At 41.5% G+C, this 24147-nt stretch overlaps 1 protein-coding gene across 4 annotated transcripts; it reads left to right on the top strand.

Annotated features, from left to right (window-relative positions):
• Positions 1–263: 263 nt before the first annotated feature.
• Positions 264–18184, top strand: LOC113058759 (GTPase IMAP family member 8-like). Of its 4 annotated transcripts, none has more exons than XM_026226954.1 (10): positions 568–613; positions 715–800; positions 961–1031; positions 1478–1550; positions 2354–2419; positions 4988–5128; positions 8971–9636; positions 15296–16000; positions 16079–16747; positions 16839–18182. In XM_026226954.1, exons 6-10 carry the CDS (start codon positions 5098–5100, stop codon positions 16910–16912), a joined length of 2145 nt encoding a protein of 714 aa, XP_026082739.1. In that variant the 5' UTR covers positions 568–613; positions 715–800; positions 961–1031; positions 1478–1550; positions 2354–2419; positions 4988–5097; the 3' UTR covers positions 16913–18182. The 4 variants fall into 4 exon arrangements, with proteins under 4 accessions (XP_026082740.1, XP_026082739.1, XP_026082737.1 ...); XM_026226952.1 differs by having other exon boundaries at positions 1478–1742; XM_026226955.1 differs by having other exon boundaries at positions 264–800; positions 1478–1742; positions 16855–18184.
• The last annotated feature ends 5963 nt before the right edge of the window (positions 18185–24147 follow it).

Raw genomic sequence — 24147 nt, 5'->3', positions numbered from 1 at the left:
GTATGGAATGTTACATTGGCAGTTGTACACTGTTAAAACAAACATGAACAAATTGATGTCTGTAGTGCAAATTGCTGGGGGGGGGGGGGGAATAAAAAAAAAATGCTGTCTTGTCATACACCGTAAAAGATTAGTGTATATATATATATATATATATATATATATATATATATATATATATATATATATTATTTCTACTAGGTAAAAGTAACAAAGAACATATTAACATTATGTACAAAGAGGTGACATAACTGCCAAAGCACCCTTTATACGTGTATATAACAAGTAATACAAAACGAAAGTTTGGTGGTAGTGACATATTTTCCCTCTTAAATGGAGCTCCACTCGCCCCCATGGAGGCGACGTAATTCTACGTAAAGTGTTACCCGGACCAACATGGCGGCCGCGTCATTAGTGGAGGCGACGTAATTCTACGGAAAGTGTGGCCCGGTCCAACATGGCGGCGGCGTCGCTAGTGGAGGTGACGTATTTCCGCTCTTGAGTGGAGCTCCACTCGCCCATATGTCTGCAGCCAGACCCTCTTGCAGGGAGCCGCTTTCAATTTGCGGGAGACTCCCGGAACTTCCGGGAGATTTGGGATGTCTGTAATACTGTACATAAACACAGTTAGCCCCATTTATCTAAATAAACATTCAACTCACAGATTCCTCTATGAATTAACAGCTTTTTTTGTTCGTTTGTCTCTCTTTCCAGGTTTCACCAGATGAACCACGTTAGTTTCATTAGTGTTAACTGGGCCTTAATCAATCATCGACGGAATCAACAGGAACTCTACGCAAGTAAGTACCTTAACAAACTTCTCCAACCAGTGTAGTGTTGTAACAAACTGATTGTTGATTAAATTCTAGATTTCTTCCAGGTATTTCACAATTAATTACCTTAATCACTCTTCCACTCACTGTATTCTATCGCTGTTTTTTCAATCTGCGTTGCTCACAGGGGGGCGGAGTCAGCGCTGCTACCTGAGTCTTTTCCGATTGGATCTCTAACATCTGCAGTGCTATTCAGAGGTTTGATTCGTTGCAATTTGCTGCAATAATTTACATACCACTTAAATTAATAATAAAAATGTATAATTTAAACAATATAATAAAATATTACATTGTCACAAAGCGTTGTTTTATTTGCTGTTCAATCACATACATATTTAATTTAATATGTAATTATACTGATTTAAATGTTTAATAATTTGAACAAATTAACTTGGGTATAGACTGCAAATATGCTAATTTGAGTCTGGGTTGGTTGAAATTCCTTAGCTGAAACCTGGATAGTAAAATGATGTTACAGATCAGATGGATACTGATGGACTATAATTTGCATTTTGCAAGTCACCACAGGTGATTTTGCCTCCAAAGTAGTTTAGTACAAAGGCTGGCTTTGCCAAGGAAACAAAAGCTTTTTAATATTTTCCCCACCTTTTCAAGGCATTCCATTCTGCATTTTTTCCATTCAGGGTTTTCAATGGTGCTGCTGCCTGAAACTGGTCTATCCAGTCTTTCTGCCCGCTGTTTATGCTCGTGATGCAGGTAGATGAGGGCGAGTGATGATGTGTGAGCTGACATATGTATAGAAACAAAGAGACATACACGTTAAGAGATTTCCTGAGAACATCTTACGAATTAAGAGAAATAAACGTTCGAAATTGCCTGAGAAAAGCTTACGTGTGGGGTTGTTGCCATCTGGACTAGTGAAAATATCTGTTTTTCAAAAAAAACAAGGTAAAGATTGAAGTTATATGTTCCTATAAAGATAATGATCTTATAAAACAGAGGAGCTAACATGAGTATCAACAAATTTGTGAATGTTATAGTCTGAATATTATCTAATTCCTCCTAAAAAAAAATTTCTGCATCTTTTAATCTAAGTGTTTTGTATACATAATATATAATTTTAATATGTTGTTTCCTTAACCCACAAAAAGCAAAAGCAAGTTCAGACAGACTAGTAACATTACATTAGGTATCAATTGAATGTGATTTTTATATACCGAAATAAGAATATTTTTGACAAATATTTTTACTTGGTTTTTATTTTTCTTTCAGATGTGACTTTGGAATTTAAAAGTAATCTCTCTATCAGGTCACCTGTCTAAAAAGAACTAGTTGGTCTACATTACCTTGTACTCTGACAAAACAACTTTTGTTTTGAGAGATAACTTTTTGCTTAAAACAAAAAGGAATCGGAATGTTTACAGACTACTGACCAGTATATTGCATAACATTTCTTTGTAGCTTTTTTGCTGGTAGTCTATCGAATGAATTAGGTTTCTGGCCATATTTCGATCATGTTCTTCTCTTGCTAATATGACTGTTATTTGGTGTATTTGTAGAATCAATATATCTGGAATGAGTTCTAAAAATGTGACAGATTGCACCACTAACATTGAGGCACACTGGTAAGTATTTATATTTATTCAAAAAGTATTATAATTTATGCAAGTAATGCTTAACAATCTGGCTCTCAGTCAATCAATACAAGAAAGAAAGCTTGGCTTATTGTATGCAGGGTGGCAACTAAATACACAATTAATACATTGTAGTAGCAAAATAAATTTCTTGCTTCATGTAATATTCAAACAAGTCTTTAATCTTGTAGCTTATATAATTTAACCACCATTTCTATACCCTGAAGTACAATCCAAAAGGGGAGATCAGAATTAACTCTTAACCTACACCCCCTTGTTTGCACTTATCAATATGTATGAATAGATTCAATGAAATGGGCAAATTTAATCTTGACAAACTATATATCATTATAAAGATCTAAGCCTCAAGCATCAACGTCAGATTGCTGTTTTTCAAAGCTTATAAAGAATGCATTTGCTAAATTTATGCAGTACATATCAGATTTGTTATAATAACGAGTCATAAATGCATCCACAGCTGTAAATCCCGGTTTAGTTAGGAAGGTAAGGGCAGTGGCGGAGCCAGGAATTCTTCATAGGGGTGGCCAGGCAGGGGCCAGTAGTTACTTTGGGGTGGCACAAAAAACATAATTTTGCAAACAAACATGGCACTTATCCAACCTTAAAATACTCATTAAAGTATTGTATGTGGCCAAAGCACAATGATGTATAATGTAAAATAGCTAGCCTACAATGGCATTTTTTAATTAAAGTTCACCAAAATTCTGAGCGTCATGATCTTACTTTCCTAAGTTTTATTTAATAAAATAAAACTTAGGAAATTCACTTTGAAAACAGAACACATTTCACTAACTGACTGACATAAATACAAATCAAAACATATCAACATTGACATGTTTGAAAAACAGCAAAAAACTTAGGATTATTTTTGAGCAAAGTTTTTGTTGTAGGTACCTAATTTTATCTTGACTTTATATATATCTAGAACTCTGCGTCATGCACGTGACAACACAAATATGATGAGAGCGCAACGGTTATTCACATCCATCTAACGTTAGCGTGTTTACATAGAAAAGTAACGTTACTGTATATAAAATCGACTTAGAAGCTAGTAATTTTATTGGTATGTTGAATCACATTAAATGTTTCATGAATAAATCATACATTTATATATTCAAAGATAAAATAAACATAGTTTTGAGGATCCAAGTCAGCTAATATGAAGCTAGCTAAGTTAACTACTCCCTACCAGGCAGCAAGGAAGTCGACCGGAAGTTGAAGTCGGCCGCGTGCCGCCATCTTGTAGCAGAACTTCACTTGCATTAGCATTCCCATTGACTCCCATTCATTTTGGTGTCACTTTGACAGCGAATAACTTTACATCTGAGGCGTTTAAAGACTCCGTTTGTCCATTATTTATTTCTAAAGATACACGACAATGTATAAAGGGCTCCATTACCTTCTATGTTACATTATGGCCCCATAGAAACAGTTTTTGTAAAAATAGGCTAACAATTGTGTCATAACCACTCGACTCTCTGTCGCATTACCGTACAGAAAGGAGGAGAAGCTCGCTGGCAATTAACTTAATATGGCGTACTGGCGTTACATTTTAAAATACTATACAAAATAATTAATCAGAATACTTACTCATGCTCACTCACGCCAAAAAACTCCCCACTCAAGCTCGCCGTCTCTGCAAGATTTAAGATGGTAGTTTTCACGCGCAGCTACTAGAAGATTTACATCTGTCAGACAGGTTGCTGACGTCATCAAGCTTAGTTTGAGTCTGCGCGTCAGAAACTGAAGTGCTAAAAAACGCTAAAAATGGGCTTCACTTGTCTCAATTGAGTTCCAATGGGGTCGGTGTGTCCATTTCTTTTACAGTCTATGCTCCCTACTTTACCTGTTTGTTACACAGGACAATGATAAACCTTCAGACACAAATAGTTGAATGGAACTAACATAATAATTTATCTGACTTTAATAACTCGCCTAAAAAGATGTGTTTGTGTGCTCAAACACGAGTTGAACCAGGCACAAAAGCGAAGCTTCACTCCTCGTCTATCTCAGTCCTCGAATTTTTACAAATGCAGGAAAGAAACGCATGCTACGGAAACTCTCGCCATAGGGCATTTGCCTGTAAGTGACAAGTGATTCAACGCGATAGTTTCGCAATCCGAACTTAATCATTTTGCCATGATCGACCAAGGTCATTTTTATCAAAATCAAAGAAACTTTTATTATTATTTATAATAGATCGCAATTACGATCGGGGTGACCAGTGGGGTGACCGTGATTATTTCCAAGGTAGCCATGGCAACCCCTGGCCACCCCCTAGCTCCGCTCCTGAGTAAGGCTCCACTGAATGAAATTATATGAAGCACGTTTAGTCCAACAAACCAATACTGTTTGTGTCCGTTATGGAATAACTCACCCTCAGAAGCTGCATCTTGGTAGTAAAAAAAAGGCATGGTTTTGTAGCGTACAGTGTCACAAACAGAATAGACGATCCACCAAAAAAAAGTGTGAAAACACAATCTGTGTTTGTGTGGGTCTTAGGCCAAATCAATGCTGTATGCTGTTTATTTTCTGCAGACTAAGGCATTTTGGTATCAGTCATGAAGGCTGTGCAGCTCTAGCTTCAGCTCGGAGATCAAACCCCTTACATTAAAGAAGAATTTTCGAAGAAGAATTTCAGTGTGATCATGGATCCAAGCAGTTCAAATAGTTCCTCAGGTTAGTGTGATAAATATTTGAATTTACTTTACTCTAGAAATAAGAGCTGCACAATGTTCTTGGTTTTTTAATCATGATTAATAATGCTGGTTAATTTTAGATTTAAATGCTTTTTGGATTCCATATTTTTTATGTTAACAAGCTGAGAACGTCTCGGTTATGTATGTAACCCTCGTTCCCTGAAGAAGTCAAAAAGAGACTGACGAATGGGGGATCTCACCTGAGAGCCCAACCACCTTCCAGTGGTTACAAAATGAGCCAATGGTACACAGAATACCTTGGTTTGCGGTATTTACATCTCGAGCTCCACCCCGCAGAGCGGGTATATAAGGAGCAGCGCGAGCAACTCAAACTCAAGTCTTTGCTGAGGAGCCAGCCCCAGTGACCTGGCCGTTCAGAGGAACAGCGATGTGGCAATGGGACGTAATGTCCCCATTCTCTCCTTCAGGGAATGAGGGTTACATAAGTAACCGAGACGTTCCCTTTCAGTCGGTCATGTTCTATGTTACATCAGAAAGAGACTGACAAATGGGGTCCCTTACAAAGTTCCTTACCTTCCATTGACCCATGTGAGTGATAGCACCCTGTCATGAGGCCAACACGAGTGAGGGCCTATAGCTGACACAGAATACACTGGGTAGCATATTCCAGCAGAATAGGAGCACAGTTTTCAATGATAGAAACTTTAGCTCTACTGAGAGCAAAAATTTGAAGGGAGCCCTCTGCAGTGCAGATAGAACCATTGCAAGGTCCCAAGAGAAAACTTGCTGAGGGCGTGGCGGATTGAGCGTCCGGGCCCCTCTCAGGAACCTGATGATCAGATCATGCTTCCCAAGAGACTTACCTTCAACAGGGTCATGGTGAGCTGAAATAGTGGCCACAAAAACCTTCAGGGTGGAAGGAGACAGCCTTCATTCCAACCCTACCTGAAGAGAGGAAAGCACTGACCCGATCGGGCATCTCCAGGGTTCCTCACGACGTGAAGAACACCAAGTGATGAAGAGGTTCCACTTCAAGCATTGGCGTGTCTGGTGGACAAGGCTCTATATGCAGTGATGGTAGCTACAACCTGAGGTGGCAAGGTACCTAAACCTTCCGTGACCCACCCAGAACCCACACATGTACTATAGGTTCCAAAGACCAGGACGTGGGTGCCAGAGAGTGCCCAGTCTCTGAGAAAGAAGGTCTTTCCTCAGAGGAATTGGCCAGGGAGGGGCTGTCATGAGGAGTACAAGTTTGGGGAACCAGGTCCGGCTGGGCCAAAAAGGCACAACCATAAGAGGCAGGCCAGAGTTACAGTCATTCTGAGTGTGCCCTGTTGCCATGCCCATCTCGGGACTCGGTCGTGAAGCCAGTGCTGAAGTGGTCTCATATGGAGCAACCCGAGCAGTATGATTGCCGCTGCGGATGCCATATACCCCAGGAGCCTCTGAAACAGTTTTATTGGAACTGCTCTCTTGTCCTCAAATTGTCTCAGGCAATTCAGTGGTGACTGCATGTGCTCGTTCATAAGCTGTGCGAACAAGGAGACCAAAGCTATTTCCATACAGAGAAAAGAGATCCTCTGCACAGGGAAGAGTTTTCTCTTTTCCTAGTTTACTTGAAGACCCAGCTGGGCGAGGTGTCTAAGCACCAGATCCCTGTGCTCGCAAAACCACGCTCAAGAGTGAACTAGAATCTGCCAGTCATCAAGGTACTGATACTGACACCTCGTTCCCTGAGAGGAGCCAGGGCTCCCTCCGCGACTTTTGTAAAGACACGGGCAGACAGGGCCAACCCGGAGAACCTTGTACTGAAAAGCCTGCCCCTCGAAAGCAAACCGGAGAAACGGTCTGTGTCGAGGAAGAATCAAGACATGAAAATATGCATCCTTCAGGTTGATTGCTGCAAACCAATCCAACCGACAAATGCATTCAAAAATGTGCTTGGGCATTAGCATCTTGAATGGAAGTCTGTGAAGAGCTCAGTTCAAGGCACGCAAGTCCAGTTTTGGCTGTAACCCACCTGTTTTCTTGGGTACTATGAAGTAGGGGCTGTAAAAGATGGACTTCATGTCGGCTGGAGGGACCGGCTCTATCGCGCCTTCTGCCAGCAGGGTCGCGACCTCCACACGCATGACAGGAGGATCCTTGTCCACCATCATTTTGCAATTACCCCGAAACCTGGGGGGACGCCGGGTGAACTGAATCGCGTAGCCGAGCCTGATCATTCAGATGAGCCAACGGGATTGCCTGGGCAGCTCCCATAAACCAATCCAGCAGGGTCAAGGGAACTACAGGTGTACACACCGTGGGGCAGCGAGGTGGGGCAGACAACCCCGGCATGGGAGGTCTAGTGTCCCTTAGCAGGGGCAGAGTGTAAGCACTCATCTGACTCCAAGTGGCAAAGAGGGCATGAGAAGGCAATGCGTTCTCGAGCCGGCTTTGCGTGGAAACTGGCAAGGGGAGAGGAGAAAGAAAGCGGCGAGGAAACATGTCGCCAACTGTCGTTCGCGGTCTCTTGGGCCTTGGAGTTAGAGGAAATTGCTTTTTTAATGAAGGATTGGGTACCACTGGTCGCGGGGCCAGTGGCAGAACAAAAACAAAACGACAACAAAGGATTCTCCCCCGGCCCTCTTCCAGGGGAAGGAGTGGTCCTGCTACCATCTCCTGATGAGCTGATGTCCCCAACTCCGGGTCGCCCGTCTAAGGAACGCCGCTTGGCCTGACAAGCTTGTCAGGTTTAGGGGCAAAGATGGGCTGCACCACCTTTCAGCGGCCGTCTCCTTGCTGCGGCCGGGGTGAAGGCTGCTGCTGTGGCCGAGCATGAGTGGTGAAGACCACAGGGGGGCACCCTCAGCGATGAGTAGGTGAGGCGGCTGCGCCAGCGGCAGAGTGGAGGCAGCAGTGGGCCGCCAGGGGAGGATGTGTCTGATGGCCTCAGACTGCTTCTGGGCGGCAGAGAACTGCTGGGTAAAATTCTCTACCACGTCGCTGAAGAGGCCAACCTGGGAGACCAGTGAGTTGAGGAGCTGAGTCTCGGGCAACGCTGGCACTCCAGAGGGAGGCCACGCAGCCGAATCCTCATCTCCCACCTTGTCATGCGGTGATCGACATAAGGTCTTCCTCTTGAGCTCTGAATGAGATGTCAGGAGCCTGAGAGGGTCCAGCAAACTCATCCGGAAACTCAACTGGCTGCGGAGTTTGTGATGGGGGTGTGGCCCGAGGAGGCTGGCTCATCAGGGAAGCCCACACGGTAACCCTCAGATCACCCTGGCCACCAGCCGAAGTAGCCCTTTTAGGAGAAGAGGAGCTAGAACGGGGTGTGGCAAAGGGGACTCTATAGCTTTTAAGATAACCGAGTCTCGATCTTAACCCCGAGATGTTCATGTCCCTGCAATGAGAACATGAGTCATCCACAAACACAGTCTCAGCATGCTGAAAGCCCAACGTAGCATAGAACGTCACCGACTGAAAGGGAACTGTTTTGTTTACTCGTTTCATGCATCAGCATATCAAGACTTAATGGCATCTAAGCAGCATTAAAAACAAACTCTATAAATTATATACATAAAGCTTTTATATAATGCTTCCTGTATCACATTATTTATAACTTACACCATGAGTCATTCCAGTACAATTAAAACTGAAACTAAATAGAACCCAGCAATGGGAGTAGATCAAAATAGAATGTCATATTCAACATGATTATTTAATGACGGCAGCCATTATTGTAATGGCATTATGTAACAATTAATTGTGTAGCCCTAATAGAAATGGCATAAAAAGCTTGGTGTTCTATCTAGACTGTTTATTTAATACAGTACATACTGGCATACCTCTGCTTCGATTTTCTCTTTACAGAGCTGAGGATTCTCCTTTTGGGTCCAAAACTTGAGGAGAAAAGTTCAGCAGGAAACACAATCCTGGACAAAAAGGAGTTTTACTTGAAGACTTTGCAATGTGTGGAGAAACACAGTGAAAGAGCTGGCAAAAAGATCACTGTGGTTGATACTCCAGGGTGGTGGGGAAATTTACCATTTGAAGAAAACCCTGAACTGTACAAACAGGAAATTATCCTGAGTGTGACAAAATGTCCTCCAGGACCTCACGTGCTGCTGCTGGTCTTAAATGTAGACACACCGTTTAAAGAAAATGAAAAAGACATTCTATGTGGTAACATGAAATGTTTTGGTCATGAAGTGTGGAGGCACACTATAGTCCTGTTCACCTGTGAAGATCATCATACAAGCACTCAACAATTTATTGAGAATGAAAATCTCCAGTGGCTCATTGAGAAATGTGGGAACAGATATCACGAGCTTGATACTAAAAACTGGGGCAATGGATCTCAAGTCATAGAACTGCTTAATAAAATACAGGAGATGGTAGAAGGAAACAGAGGTGGACATTATGAATTAAACAGAGAGATTTTGAAGCAGGTGGAGGAGAAGAGGAGAGAACAGGAGAAGAGAGCAAACATAAGAAGGATCAAAAATCAACAACTGAAAGATGCGACAAAAACAACTGGTGAGCTTTTTTATGACTCTCTATACTGATTTTATGTTTAACCAGAGACCGTTTAAGGGGAGAAAGAACAAGGCCCTTTATATATATATTAATGAATAAGAGAACTTGTAGCACACAAAATGGCACTTCTAAGAATAGAATAGAATGGAATAGAATAGACCTACTTTTCTGTTAAATGAGCCAATCAAAACCTGATCTAGAGTTTACACATTAACAGGGTCTGCCAGTTTTAAGCAGATTTTTACTAAATAAACTTTTATGTTACACCATTGTTGTCAGTATTTGTTCATTTGAAATATTATTGAAATGTAACCTTGACAATCATTTTTAGAGTTCCCTTATCAAAAGCTACTCTCGATGCTGCACACAATAGCGCTAATGAGAACATTCTTTGTTCGACCCATTGTGAGTCGACCCATTGTGTGTCAAACACGCCAAGAATTGGCTTAAATAACCTCGGTAGGTGATGTCACTGATAACGTGCACCTTCAGGTTATAAATAGAGGGTTTTTTTCATTAGTAATAGACACATATCAATTAATATACGTTTAGTTTTACATATCTTAGATTATTCCTATCTAGTTGCTGATGATAGTTTTGTGCTTCTTTTGGACTTTGATAAAGCTTTCGACACTCTAGAGCATAGCTTTATTTTTCAGTGTCTTGAAACACTTGGATTTGGAGATTTTTTTCTGTAGTGCCATAAGAACTTTATACACAAATGGCAGTAGTTCTTTTATTATAAATAATGGTGCTACCCACTGTTTTTAAATTTCAAGATTAATAAGGCAGGGCTGCCCCATTTCACCTTATCTTTTTCTTCTTGCTGCTCAGCTTCTCTGTGCTCATATAAAATCCAGCAATCTGAAAGGACCCTGCTGAAGACACAACCCTCTTTCTTAGGGATGCTATGCAGATCCCTTTGGCAATAAGTGTTATTAAATCTTTCTCCAAAGCCTCTGGCCTGCATTTAAATGTTTAAAAAATTTGAGCTTTTGGCCATAAAAAACTGCAATGACTCCTTTATTCATGGTATCCCTGTGAAAGAAATGGTTTGTTATTTAGGAGTTTATATAGTGAAGGACCAAAAAAAAGATGCCTCTTTAATTTTCAATTCCTTACAGATAAAATTCAGAAGAGATTTAACCAGTGGCTACAAAGAGATCTCTCTTTGAGAGGCAGGGTACTTCTTACAAAGGCTGAAGGCCTCTCAAGGCTTATTTATGCTGCTCAATCTGTTCAGTTGGAGTCAAAGCTCGGTAAAAATATTGACCAGATCCTTTTTAAGTTTTTGTGGAAAAACTAAATTCATTATATTAGAAAATCCGTTGTAATGAACATAAGTGAAAAGGGTGATCTCAATATTTTGGATTTTAGTACTTTAAACTATACCTTTAAAATTAATTGGTTGAACCAGTTTAGAAAGAATCCAGGGTCTGTGGAACTTTATTCCTAATTATATTTTTTCTCAGTTTGGTGGTCTGGATATCCTTCTGTTATGTAATAACAAATAATAGGCTGTTCAAATGGTATCTTTATAATAATAATAATACATGTAGTGCAATAATTGTCAGGGTTTGCAAGGGAGGAACTCAAGTGCAGACAGGATTCAACACAAAAGGGTTTATTACAAAAAGGGGAAAAAAAAAACCCACGAGGGGGAAAACAGGACTAGGGCAGATACAACAAATACTAAACAGGACTGATCAGACAAGATAAACAAAGACTCAAAACTAGAGAACACTAACTACAAATAACACTCACGGTTATACAGGGACTTCAGAGGTACAATCACAAGTGTAGAACACATAAGTAGTACACAAATCACAATGAACCGACGCAAGACAGAGCACACTTGGAGACCTAAATAGGGGAAACAATCAAGACACGACAGGTGGCACAGATGGGACAATCAAGACACGACTAGGTTAACAAGGGGGGCGGGGCAAGGGAACGAGACAACACAAGCACATGGCCCAAAGACAAGGCCATGCGCTTGTACACAAAACAAGGGTCTGTCATGATCCTGCCTCAAGACTAGGAAAAATCAAGGACACGAGGGCAGGATCATGACAGAACCCCTCCCTTAAGGAGCGGCTTCCAGACGCTCCTCAAGGGAACATCAAACACGGGACATGACAGACTGGGACACAGACACAAACCAACAAGACATGACTAATAATAACAAAGGCAAACATGAAAACACAATGGCAGGGTTAGGGTGACATAACAAAAAAAACAAACAGGGAAGGGGAGGGGGCGGGACCACAAAGTTCATGGGGGACAGACCAGGGCGGGGGGGTGGGGTAGGAATCTTAGGAGGACAGGACGAAGGCTGACGACGGGGGGTACGGGCAGGTCTGGGTGGTGAGGGGCGGGGAGGGGTCTCGGGACAACTGACAGGGGACATGACAGGAGCAGACAAGGGACGCAGGGCAACACTTACGGGACGCGGGGCAAGACTTACAGGACGCGGGGAGACGACAGCTGGACACGGGGGAACAACATCTACTGGACACGGGGGGACAACATTAACGGGACACGGGGCCACATCCACAGGACACATGACTACATCAGCGGGACACGGGGCTACACTCACGGGACACGGGGGGGCTACACTCACGGGACACGGGGGGGCTACACTCACGGGACACGGGGAGACGACATCTACGGGACACGGGGCCACATCAACAGGACACGGGGCCACATCAACAGGACACGGGGCCACATCAACAGGACACGGGGCGACAACGGCTGGACACTTAGGACTTCTGGGGACAGGGTCAGGGGACAAAACAGGACTGACGGGGACTTCTAGGATTTGGACAAGACGGGACAAATAATCAGAAAAGGCTTTAGCAGCCAGGACAATTGGCATCTCCTTACGAGATGAGACAGACTGTACAAGAGTCTTTGCTGCAGAGTCGGCCGCGGCTCTCTCTTCCGCTCTCACGACTGCAGACTTGAATACGGCTTTCTTCTTTGCCGCCTCGGGCACGCCAGCGCTCACCGCTGCTGGCTCGGGCGCGTTCACCACCGCTGGCTCGGGCACGCCCACCGCTGCTGGCTCGGGCACGCTCACCGCTGCTGGCTCGGGCACGCTCACCGCTGCTGGCTCGGGCACGCTCACCGCTGCTGGCTCGGGCACGCTCACCGCTGCTGGCTCGGGCACGCTCACCGCTGCTGGCTCGGGCACGCTCACCGCTGCTGGCTCGGGCACGCTCTCCGCTGCTGGCTCGGGCACGCTCTCCGCTGCTGGCTCGGGCACGCTCTCCGCTGCTGGCTCGGGCACGCTCTCCGCTGCTGGCTCGGGCACGCTCTCCGCTGCTGGCACGGGAGGAGACAGGGTCACAGGACCGGCAGGCCCCTTCTTCCTCCTCTTCCTCCTCGGGCGCGGTGCAGAGGCTACAGCTGGGTCAGAGGCGGGTTGGGGGAGTTTGGTCTCGGGCAGGGCAGCCTCGGACGCCGAAGACTCTGAAGCTGACTCCCATGAAAGCCGTCTCCCTCGCTTGTTGGGGAGACTTAAGGTAGTGGAAGGTGCCTCAGGATCTTGGGAGGGACCTAACTGATCCCCCAGGGTTACCACGGCCAGGACACGACCCTCCGGGATCGCCGGCAGCTGGGTAGGTGGAGGGGACCTCTGTGGCTCCTCCTGGGAGATGCTCTCCCACAGCCGGGCATAATTCCGAAGGATCCACTCCCCCTCGGGCGAGTATGGGAGGGTGACCCCCTTCCTGTCGGTGGGAGACGACATCCAACATTGTCGACGGAACTCCAACAAGTGTTGGAGCTCGGGGGACCTCCTGCCTGCTGAGTTCCTTTTTGGTCGGTTCATTCTGTCAGGGTTTGCAAGGGAGGAACTCAAGTGCAGACAGGATTCAACACAAAAGGGTTTATTACAAAAAGGGGAAAACAAAAACCCACGAGGGGGAAAACAGGACTAGGGCAGATACAACAAATACTAAACAGGACTGATCAGACAAGATAAACAAAGACTCAAAACTAGAGAACACTAACTACAAATAACACTCACGGTTATACAGGGACTTCAGAGGTACAATCACAAGTGTAGAACACATAAGTAGTACACAAATCACAATGAACCGACGCAAGACAGAGCACACTTGGAGACCTAAATAGGGGAAACAATCAAGACACGACAGGTGGCACAGATGGGACAATCAAGACACGACTAGGTTAACAAGGGGGGCGGGGCAAGGGAACGAGACAACACAAGCACATGGCCCAAAGACAAGGCCATGCGCTTGTACACAAAACAAGGGTCTGTCATGATCCTGCCTCAAGACTAGGAAAAATCAAGGACACGAGGGCAGGATCATGACAATAATATGAAAAGTTATCTGGAGACTAGCTGACAACGTTGCTACAACGTCCCCAATGGGACTAACTAGTAACGTTTTTTGAGAAAGTGCACACGACTTTTCTGGGACGTTAGCCGAGATTCCCAAAAATGGAACTTTACCACGGCGTCCTCACAAAGTCGCTATAAGGTAATGTCCCGCAGACCAAATGATGACGAACCGGCGACGTCCTCACAACATTCTGTGTTTGCTGGGGTGGATTTGATGGGTAAGAGAGACGCTAGCAGCTATCTCTCCCCAACAGGAGCAACATCATTACATTTTTTTTTTTTTTTTTTTTTTTTTACAATTTACAATTTATATATATATATATATATATACACACAAAAAGAAAGCAATTGTTCCCTGCCAAGCCATATAGCAATAACTACACTTGGATGGAACACATTTCATGCTGAGGGTCAGACTAGTGTTGCCCTACACACCATGGGTTCTGCAGGCATATCAGGCTGATCTAAAAAAAAAAAAAAAAAAAAAAAAAATCTGAGTGCCAGGAGGAGAATTTTAATTTGTTTCTCACTCACTGTGCTCAAGTATCGGGGCTGTCAAAAAATAAACAAATAAATCAGTCCCGACCTGATCAAGCTCCTCTGGGGTAGGAGGTTCAAAGAAAGAGTGTGGCGAGTTGTGCACCCTCTCATAAGACTGGGGAGCAGCTTGTAGCACTTTGCAGCCTCTGATGGAGCTGGACTAAAGTAAGGTCATCAAGACCAAAGCAATGGCCTTAAGCTGTGCCCAGGACAAAGGGTTTGTCCCCTCAGGGAGGGCCATGGAAAATTCCATCAGAAGTGTAAGGCTCTTTCCTGGCACCCTTAGGGGATCACTGAACAACCTCCGCCACCACCGGTGTTTCGGGGGGCAGTGACCTCCAGTGAAATGATACATGCTCTGTTGCTTCCTGCCACATTTCAGGACACCAGACATCTATAGTTACAGTGAGGCGGCATCGGTATTCTCATTCCCATTAGCACTATTGAGTGCAGCATCGAGAGTAGCTTTTGATAAGGCAACGTCTCGGGTTACTTGACTGTAACCCTGTTCCCTGAAAAAGCAGGAACAAGATGCTGCACGTCAATGCCGCACTGTTTGACACACATGCTTCACAACCAGCTGAACAAAGAATGTTATCACTAGCGCTATTGAGCGCAGCATCTTGTTCTCGGCTTTTTCAGGGAACAGGGTTACGGTCAATTACCAGAGACGATTTCTGTCTTTCCAAGTTTAAAAAAACTGAGTTCAAAGACCTACCATAATAAAATATGTATGTCTGCCTGCAGAAAATAAGCATCCCGTCTCAGAGCTGAGGATGGTGCTGCTGGGTTATAATGGATCTGGGAAGAGTTCAGCAGGAAACACCATCCTGGGAAAATCTGTATTTGATTCCAAAAGATCATTGACATCTGCAGTACAAGAAGGAGATGTTGCAGGAAGACACATCACTATGGTCGACACTCCAGGCCGAAGAAGAAATTACCACTCAAAATACACCCCCAGACTCTACAAAGATGAGATTGTGTTGTGTTCATCTCACTGTCCTCCAGGACCACATGCCTTTCTGCTTATCATAAGAGTGGATGTTTCTTTCACTGAAGTGTACAGAAAGGCAGTAGAGGAACATGTTGCTCTTCTTGGTCTCAATGTCTGGGACCACATGATTGTTCTCTTTACCTTTGGTGACTGGTTGCGAGACACAAGCATTGAGCTGTTCATTGAGAGTGAAGGAGAAGCTCTTCAGTGGATAATAGACAAATGCGGGAACAGGTATCATGTCTTCAACAACAGAAACACAGATGATGGCAATCAAGTGACAGAGCTGTTTGAAAAGATAGAAGAGATGGTTGCAGGAAACAAAGGATGCTGTTTTAAAATACAGCAAAAGAATTTGGAAGAGGTACAGTCCAGAAGGATGAAAGTTGAGAAATTAGCAAAACAGATGAAGGCTGAAGTTAAAAAAAGAAACGATTTGAGACATTCAACATCAGGTGAGTAAACATTGAAAACACTGTTTTAATGTGAAGTAAATATTAATATTTACAGTCTGTGTTCGATCTTTTTTTAAGGGGTTGCTGAACTTTTTGAAATGAGGTTGGTGTTGCTTGGACCTCACCATTCCAGCATAAGTTCAACAGGGAACACAATTTTGGGAAGGCAAGTATTTGACCGAAGAATGGAAGAGAATCTAAGTAATAATGGGGAAGTTGCCGGGAGGAAACTCTCTGTTGTTTGTACACCGGGTTTTGAGAAAGATTTCCTTATTGGGAAAAGACTTGAGGATGCTAAACGCAACCTTCTGAAAAGTCTAGCAGAACAGTCTTCTGGACCACATGCTTTCATTTTAGTCCAGAGTGTTGACTGTTCCTTTGCAGAGGAAGAGAAAGGTGCATTAATGAAAATCATGGAGCCTTTTGGTGAAGGAATCTGGAATCATATATTGGTTCTCTTTGCTGTTGGAGAGGAACTAGGAGAAACTCCCATAGAGTTATTCATTGCAAGTGAAGGTGACGCTCTCCAGTGGCTCATTGAGAAATGTGGGAACAGGTATCATGTTCTCAACACTAAGAACTGGAGTGATGGATCTCAGGTCGCAGAACTCCTGGAGAAGATTGAGGAGACGGTGGCAGGAAATAGAGGATGTCATTTTAGACTAGATGAAGATACTTTAAAATGGGTTGAAAGAACAATAGCTATACCCATTACAAGATCACACAGTATGGATGATCCAATGAGTTGTAAGATGTTCTTAAGCTTTTTTTATATATTGTGCAATATTTAAAAGGCTTCTCTGATTTTGATATTAATTCCTTTTTTTTTTTTTTTTAGTTTCTGGAAGACACAGTTTTTCCTCAGGGGATAGGTTCAGGACAGGTGTCCCAGAGATCCCAAGAAGCACCTGAAGAGTCAAGTTCAAAAATGAGCTCTGGAGTGGAGTCTCTTAGCTCTATTCCTGAGTTTGATTGAGGCCTGGATTCTGATTCAGATACACATGCAGTCTAACATTGTCTTGTTTGCTTAATTTTATTATCTTATACATTTTTATTACCTGTTTAGATCTGTACATAGAGAACAGAAGGGAACAAAAAGGTCACTTATGTTCATTAATCAGTATCATCAAATCTTTACTGAACATGTTTTGAGTATTTTTTTTTTTCACAACTGATGGCTTGATTTTTGTGAATATGTAATTTATCAGACGCGCACTGTATACAATTCTTCAGTAAAATATGATTTCAGATTTTGAAAACCCAACTTTAAATGGGTGTATGGATCTATGTTTTTGAAAAAGCACACCAGACTATTATATGATTGAACACGTGATGTCACTGTGATTGGCTGCTCTAACCATAAACAGCTTTTGTAATTGCACACTTTATCTAGACCGGTAACACTGGTATTTATTTTATGCTTTGTACTGTACATGTAACATAGCAATATTAATAGTATAAAATTTTGTTTTGAAACCTTGTGACTTAACGTGTTTCCCATTATCACGTTTTTAATAATTTCTTTTCAACTTACATGTAGCATTTAGCTTTTATCTTTAACTGAGAAACCAAAATTCCCTTGAACTTTTGACATATAAGAAGTCACTGTACAGTAAAAGACATCCTGTAAGTTTCTGAACTCAAAACATTCTTGTTAGTCTAAAACAGATTATATTAGAGCCTGGGTGCAAATGACGGCTTATGGAATGTGTTGCTCTATTGGTGCATTCAAGTCATGTTGTATAGATGATATTTATGAGTTGAACACACAAGAAAGCCACCACAAAGTCAATATTATGAGTGGGAAACTCAAAACTAATGCTGCATTCACATCATGTCATAATTACTGTAACTTTGAGATGAAAACATGTCGATGTTCTACTTGGAGCTGTTCACATTGGACTCGAAATCAGGACTATCGCACTCTCCCACTAAACACTGGACGTCGGATAGATGTGCAGATCATGTCTAAATTAGGTCCATCGGTCCATGACCATTTCTGAACATCTATTCGACGTCCAAACTAGGTCCACTATTTGGACGTCCAAACATGACCCAACTTGGACGTCCTCTTGACGTTCAACATTTGACCTTTGAACTGGGTAATTTTTTGGACGTCTATATCAGGTGGAGTAAATTCAATGGACTGATTTTGGACATCCAAAAATCACATTAAAAGACGTCACTGCGATGTCACATTGCTCCGTGAAATCATCTGTTGTACAAAGACACTTTTTTGCTCTTTTTAATGTATTTTATTATTATTATTATTATTATTCAGTGAGTAGCTAGTACAGTATTGTTCAAAATAATAGCAGTACAATGTGACTAACCAGAATAAACAAGGTTTTTCGTATATTTTTTTATTGCTACGTGGCAAACAAGTTACCAGTAGGTTCAGTAGATTCTCAGAAAACAAATGAGACCCAGCATTCATGATATGCACGCTCTTAAGGCTGTGCAATTGGGCAATTAGTTGAATTAGTTGAAAGGGGTGTGTTCAAAAAAATAGCAGTGTGGCATTCAATCACTGAGGTCATCAATTTTGTGAAGAAACAGGTGTGAATCAGGTGGCCCCTATTTAAGGATGAAGCCAACACTTGTTGAACATGCATTTGAAAGCTGAGGAAAATGGGTCGTTCAAGACATTGTTCAGAAGAACAGCGTACTTTGATTAAAAAGTTGATTAGAGAGGGGAAAACCTATAAAGAGGTGCAAAAAATGATAGGCTGTTCAGCTAAAATGATCTCCAATGCCTTAAAATGGAGAGCAAAACCAGAGAGACGTGGAAGAAAACGGAAGACAACCATCAAAATGGATAGAAGAATAACCAGAATGGCAAAGGCTCAGCCAATGATCCCCTCCAGGATGATCAAAGACAGTCTGGAGTTACCTGTAAGTACTGTGACAGTTAGAAGACGTCTGTGTGAAGCTAATCTATTTTCAAGAATCCCCCGCAAAGTCCCTCTGTTAAAAAAAAGGCATGTGCAGAAGAGGTTACAATTTGCCAAAGAACACATCAACTGGCCTAAAGAGAAATGGAGGAACATTTTGTGGACTGATGAGAGTAAAATTGTTCTTTTTGGGTCCAAGGGCCACAGGCAGTTTGTGAGACGACCCCCAAACTCTGAATTCAAGCCACAGTACACAGTGAAGACAGTGAAGCATGGAGGTGCAAGCATCATGATATGGGCATGTTTCTCCTACTATGGTGTTGGGCCTATTTATCGCATACCAGGGATCATGGATCAGTTTGCATATGTTAAAATACTTGAAGAGGTCATGTTGCCCTATGCTGAAGAGGACATGCCCTTGAAATGGTTGTTTCAACAAGACAATGACCCAAAACACACTAGTAAACGGGCAAAGTCTTGGTTCCAAACCAACAAAATTAATGTTATGGAGTGGCCAGCCCAATCTCCAGACCTTAATCCAATTGAGAACTTGTGGGGTGATATCAAAAATGCTGTTTCTGAAGCAAAACCAAGAAATGTGAATGAATTGTGGAATGTTGTTAAAGAATCATGGAGTGGAATAACAGCTGAGAGGTGCCACAAGTTGGTTGACTCCATGCCACACAGATGTCAAGCAGTTTTAAAAAACTGTGGTCATACAACTAAATATTAGTTTAGTGATTCACAGGATTGCTAAATCCCAGAAAAAAAAATGTTTGTACAAAATAGTTTTGAGTTTGTACAGTCAAAGATAGACACTGCTATTTTTTTGAACACACCCCTTTCAACTAATTGCCCAATTGCACAGCCTTAAGAGCGTGCATATCATGAATGCTGGGTCTTGTTTGTTTTCTGACAATCTACTGAACCTACTGGTAACTTGTTTGCCACGTAGCAATAAAAAATATACTAAAAACCTTGATTATTCTGGTTAGTCACATTGTACTGCTATTATTTTGAACAATACTGTATGTTATTGACAGTCAATATTTATCTTATATTGAAGACTACTTTAAACCAGAGCTATGTTCAGAATAGCATACTTTTACTATACTTTTGCAGTATATTGAGTATTGTGTGCAGAATGTGAAAGCATGGGGGAAAAATGTGTAGTAGCAATCACAGCACACTGCACCAGTGATTAACTGACTATGCTTCAACAAAAGTAGTCAATATACTGAATAGTGTTTATTGCACAGCACTCAATAAGAAGTAAACCAGTGTTCCAACATTTGACCTTTGAACTGGGTAATTTTTTGGACGTCTATAACAGGTGCAGTAAATTCAATGGACCGATTTTGGACGTCCAAAAATCACATTAAAAGTTGGACAGTGGCACCTTTTTGCTCTTTTTAATGTATTTTATTATTATTAATATTATTATCATTTATACATGTAATAGTTGTGTTTGTAAGAATATAATTGTTTGTATTTGCGAATATGTGGGACGATGTCAGCTCTCCAGCTGCGTGAGGGCTCGAGTCATGTGGCTCGAGTCAGTCAGACACTCGCCACGCGACAGCAGCAACACGATCCCCGGAGCGGAACACTACACACCCACCAACACACACAATAGTTTAACTGCTCTCTGTCACGCTTTCTCTGCGCGCTTCATTATATTACAGGGACAAATGTGTGTTCTGTGCGGTCACCAAAATCCTCCATCTGCCACCAACGAAATGATTTTCTATCACACAAATCCTCATCTCTCTGAACTTTTCCTAATAAAAGTAACGTTTTATTTTGTAGCAATTACGATCGCCTTATTTCAGAGATTGCTGAAAGTGGTGTGTGTGTGTGTGTGTGTGTGTGTGTGTGTGTGTGTCCAGTAGATGTCGCTGTGAGCCGGTTATTTTCGGAATAGAATACTAAAATATAATTATTACATTATTGTCGGCGCTTAAGTAGGTTATATATACAGTACAGACCAAAAGTTTGGACACACCTTCTCATTCAAAGAGTTTTATTTTGATGACTATGAAAATTGTAGAGTCACACTGAAGGCGTCGAGGGCTATTTGAGCAAGAAGGAGAGTGATGGGGTGCTGCGCCAGATGACCTGGCCTCCACAGTCACCGGACCTGAACCCAATCCAGATGGTTTAGGGGTGAGCTGGACCGCAGACAGAAGGCAAAAGGGCCAACACGTGCTAAGCATCTCTCGGGGAACTCCTTCAAGACTGTTGGAAGACCATTTCAGGTGACTACCTCTTGAAGCTCATCAAGAGAATGCCAAGAGTGTGAAAGCAGTAATCAAAGCAAAAGGTGGCTACTTTGAAGATCCTAGAATATGACATATTTTCAGTTGTTTCACACTTTTTGTGATGTATATAATTCCATATTTAATTCCACTTGTGTTAATTCATAGTTTTGATGCCTTTTGGTCTGTACTGTATATGTTCTGTATTTTTTATATTTAGAATTTTTTTATCCACAGTGTATCAGCACACAACAAATGAAGCAAAAAAAATAAAAAATAAATAAAAATTAGAAAATATGCATAGTCCTTACAAAATAAATATAAAAAATAACAGATCAAACATGTTCCTTCAGTTACCTGCAAAATATGACATTTCTAAATTTCCCATAATCTCAACTTGTTCTTATTAAAAAAAAAATGTAAATGTTAATGATCTAATATTTAACTCATTAAAGGTATGTAATTTGAAAACTATTTACAGTATGAAAATTTAGCATTTGACAAAATGTGCAGTGTTCAGAGCACAATACTGTATAGTGGAATAGTGTAACCCACAGTGCAGTATGCTCAACCTGACCTTTCATTTCCAGTGACAAATACAATTGAAGTGATATCAGCTGTAAATTACTTTTCGTCTTGCAAACTTTATTTAAATATGCAAAATAAAAATAAAAAAATAATTACAAGATGAAAACTGGATGGCGTTCACTGAATTAATATGCCAACATTTATAATAGAATAATGCATACTGTTTTCCTGCTAATATTTTTAGCATCATATGGTTTATGCTGTGCAATGTTCAGTGAGTATGTTATTGACAGTCAATATTTATCTTATATTGAAGACTACTTTAAACCAGATCTATGTTCAGAGTAGCATACTTTTACTTTTGCAGTACATTGTATGAGTATTGTGTGCAGAATGTGAAAGCATGGGGGGGGAAATGATGTGTAGTAGCAATCTCAGCACACTGCACCAGTGATTAACTGACTGACTGTGCTTCAACAAAAGTAGTTAATATACTGAATAGTGTTTATTGCACAGCACTCAATAAGAAGTAAACTAGTCTTCCATTATTTATTTATATATATATATATATATATATATATATATATATATATATATATATATATATATATATCATAGCAATATTTGAAGATATTTCAGTAGCTGCAGCTAAACATTTTAGATTTCTTTACAGTATACAGTTACTCAAGCTTCACAACCATAGAAACACATTAACTATTATAGCGGGCAGAACAGCATTCCAGCATACTCTCTCTACTTTATACATGATGTATTACTTCAGGCCTACAAGAGATCAAGAGAACAGGGCTTCCTTAATTAGAGATGCACACACGGCCTGCTTACACATTAACTTTAACTCTGTTGCGTATTCTCCCAATGTCTAACACCTAAACCAACTTACTACAGGTATGATTTATTTGCTTACACTCAAATATAAGCATAGCTGCTGCTTCTGAATTAGTATGCCTCACAATAGTTACTGAACTGTGAATTGTGATCCAGGGAGTTGTAGAACAGTTTTGTTCTATTCAGTTAGCCAAAGGGAAACCCATATTAGTTTGACAGCATAGTTAGAAGTAGAATTATAGAGTACTTTTTGTATTATGGCTGATAAAGTGTAAATGGTGTTCTTGGTTATAATAGAAGAGGTGCAAGGAACAGCCAATAGCCTGCAGATAATTAATAACCATCATAAGACATCATGTGTCTGGTTTACCAATTTTTTTTTGAGGTATAGGGTTATGGTGTATTTTATTTCAACACCTGTTCTTCTGTATTTATGTGTGCATTTTATGGAGGCCTACTGTTACACCTCTGAGAATTATCCATTATGATATACTTTTTATTCATATTTTATTTGTATTTTTTTTATACTGTATGACAATCAAAAACTGGCCATCCTTTGGTTTCAAATCTCCGGATGCTGGAATGATTGTTTCCAATTTGGAACACAGATTTATCCACCCCATCATGACAAACAAACTGTGAAGGCACTACGACCCTAGGCAATAAGTACTGGCTGGCTTGGTCTCCTTTCCATTGTACTGTATATAGAGTGATGCTAATTTTTGTAGGCTAACACAAAAGTAAGTAAAAGTAAAAATCACCCTGGTTCCCTCAACAAAATCAGGTTTTGGTCTACAAATATGCATCATCGCTGCAGGACTCTATTTTCCACTTAATTGAATGTCCAAAACTTTGAGGTTGAATGGGAACAGGCTATTGTTTAATCTGAGACAAAATATATAAGCAAGTATATGTACGTTTTATGTATAATATGGAATTACAGAATTACAATTTCTGAGTTATTGTAGGTAAATGTTATGTATTGAACACATTTCCTTTTCCTAAACCCCAACCATGTATCATCTCCTTTTAATTGTTCTTCAACTTGTCTCCGTTTTTTTCCAGGCTCCTCAAGGTGCTCATTCCTGTTCTCAATCTGGAGGCCATCTGCAGGGGGCTTAACCGTGTTATTAGAGATAGACCACTCATCCTGGCTTCTCCATGGCTAACTCAAGGCCCAACTTTCCCTACCATCCCCAGCTCCCTGAGGACTGAGCAGAGAGTAAGAGACTGGGCAGAGGGAGCAGGAAGGAAGTCTCCCTCGAGACTGGCCAGCCCTCTCTTTTGTCTCGCAGTGGCAGGAAAATGGAGAAGACGTACCAGAGAGTAACAGAGGGAGGGAAAGTGATAGGGGAAAGAGGGAAGGAAAGCTGGACAGCTGTGGGAATGAGAGGTTAGCGCTAATAGTGTAGCACGAGAAGATTTGGGACTCACAATGTTGATACTTGTAATGCATCAGTTCACAATTAAAGAGATATTTGTTCTGTTTCAGTGAGCTATTATTTTCAACAGAAGACATGCAAAATGTTTTTGATCCAGGTGTCTTAAATCTAGTGACATATGCTGTGTTTGTGTATTAGACAGCTTTGTAAAATCTGTAAAAAAAAAAAAAAAAAAAGGG

Source organism: Carassius auratus, chromosome 40 (genome assembly GCF_003368295.1).
Source record: "Carassius auratus strain Wakin chromosome 40, ASM336829v1, whole genome shotgun sequence".
NCBI lineage: Eukaryota > Metazoa > Chordata > Actinopteri > Cypriniformes > Cyprinidae > Carassius > Carassius auratus.
Note: the sequence above shows the minus strand (reverse complement) of the source record. Positions and strands in the feature narration are given on the sequence as shown.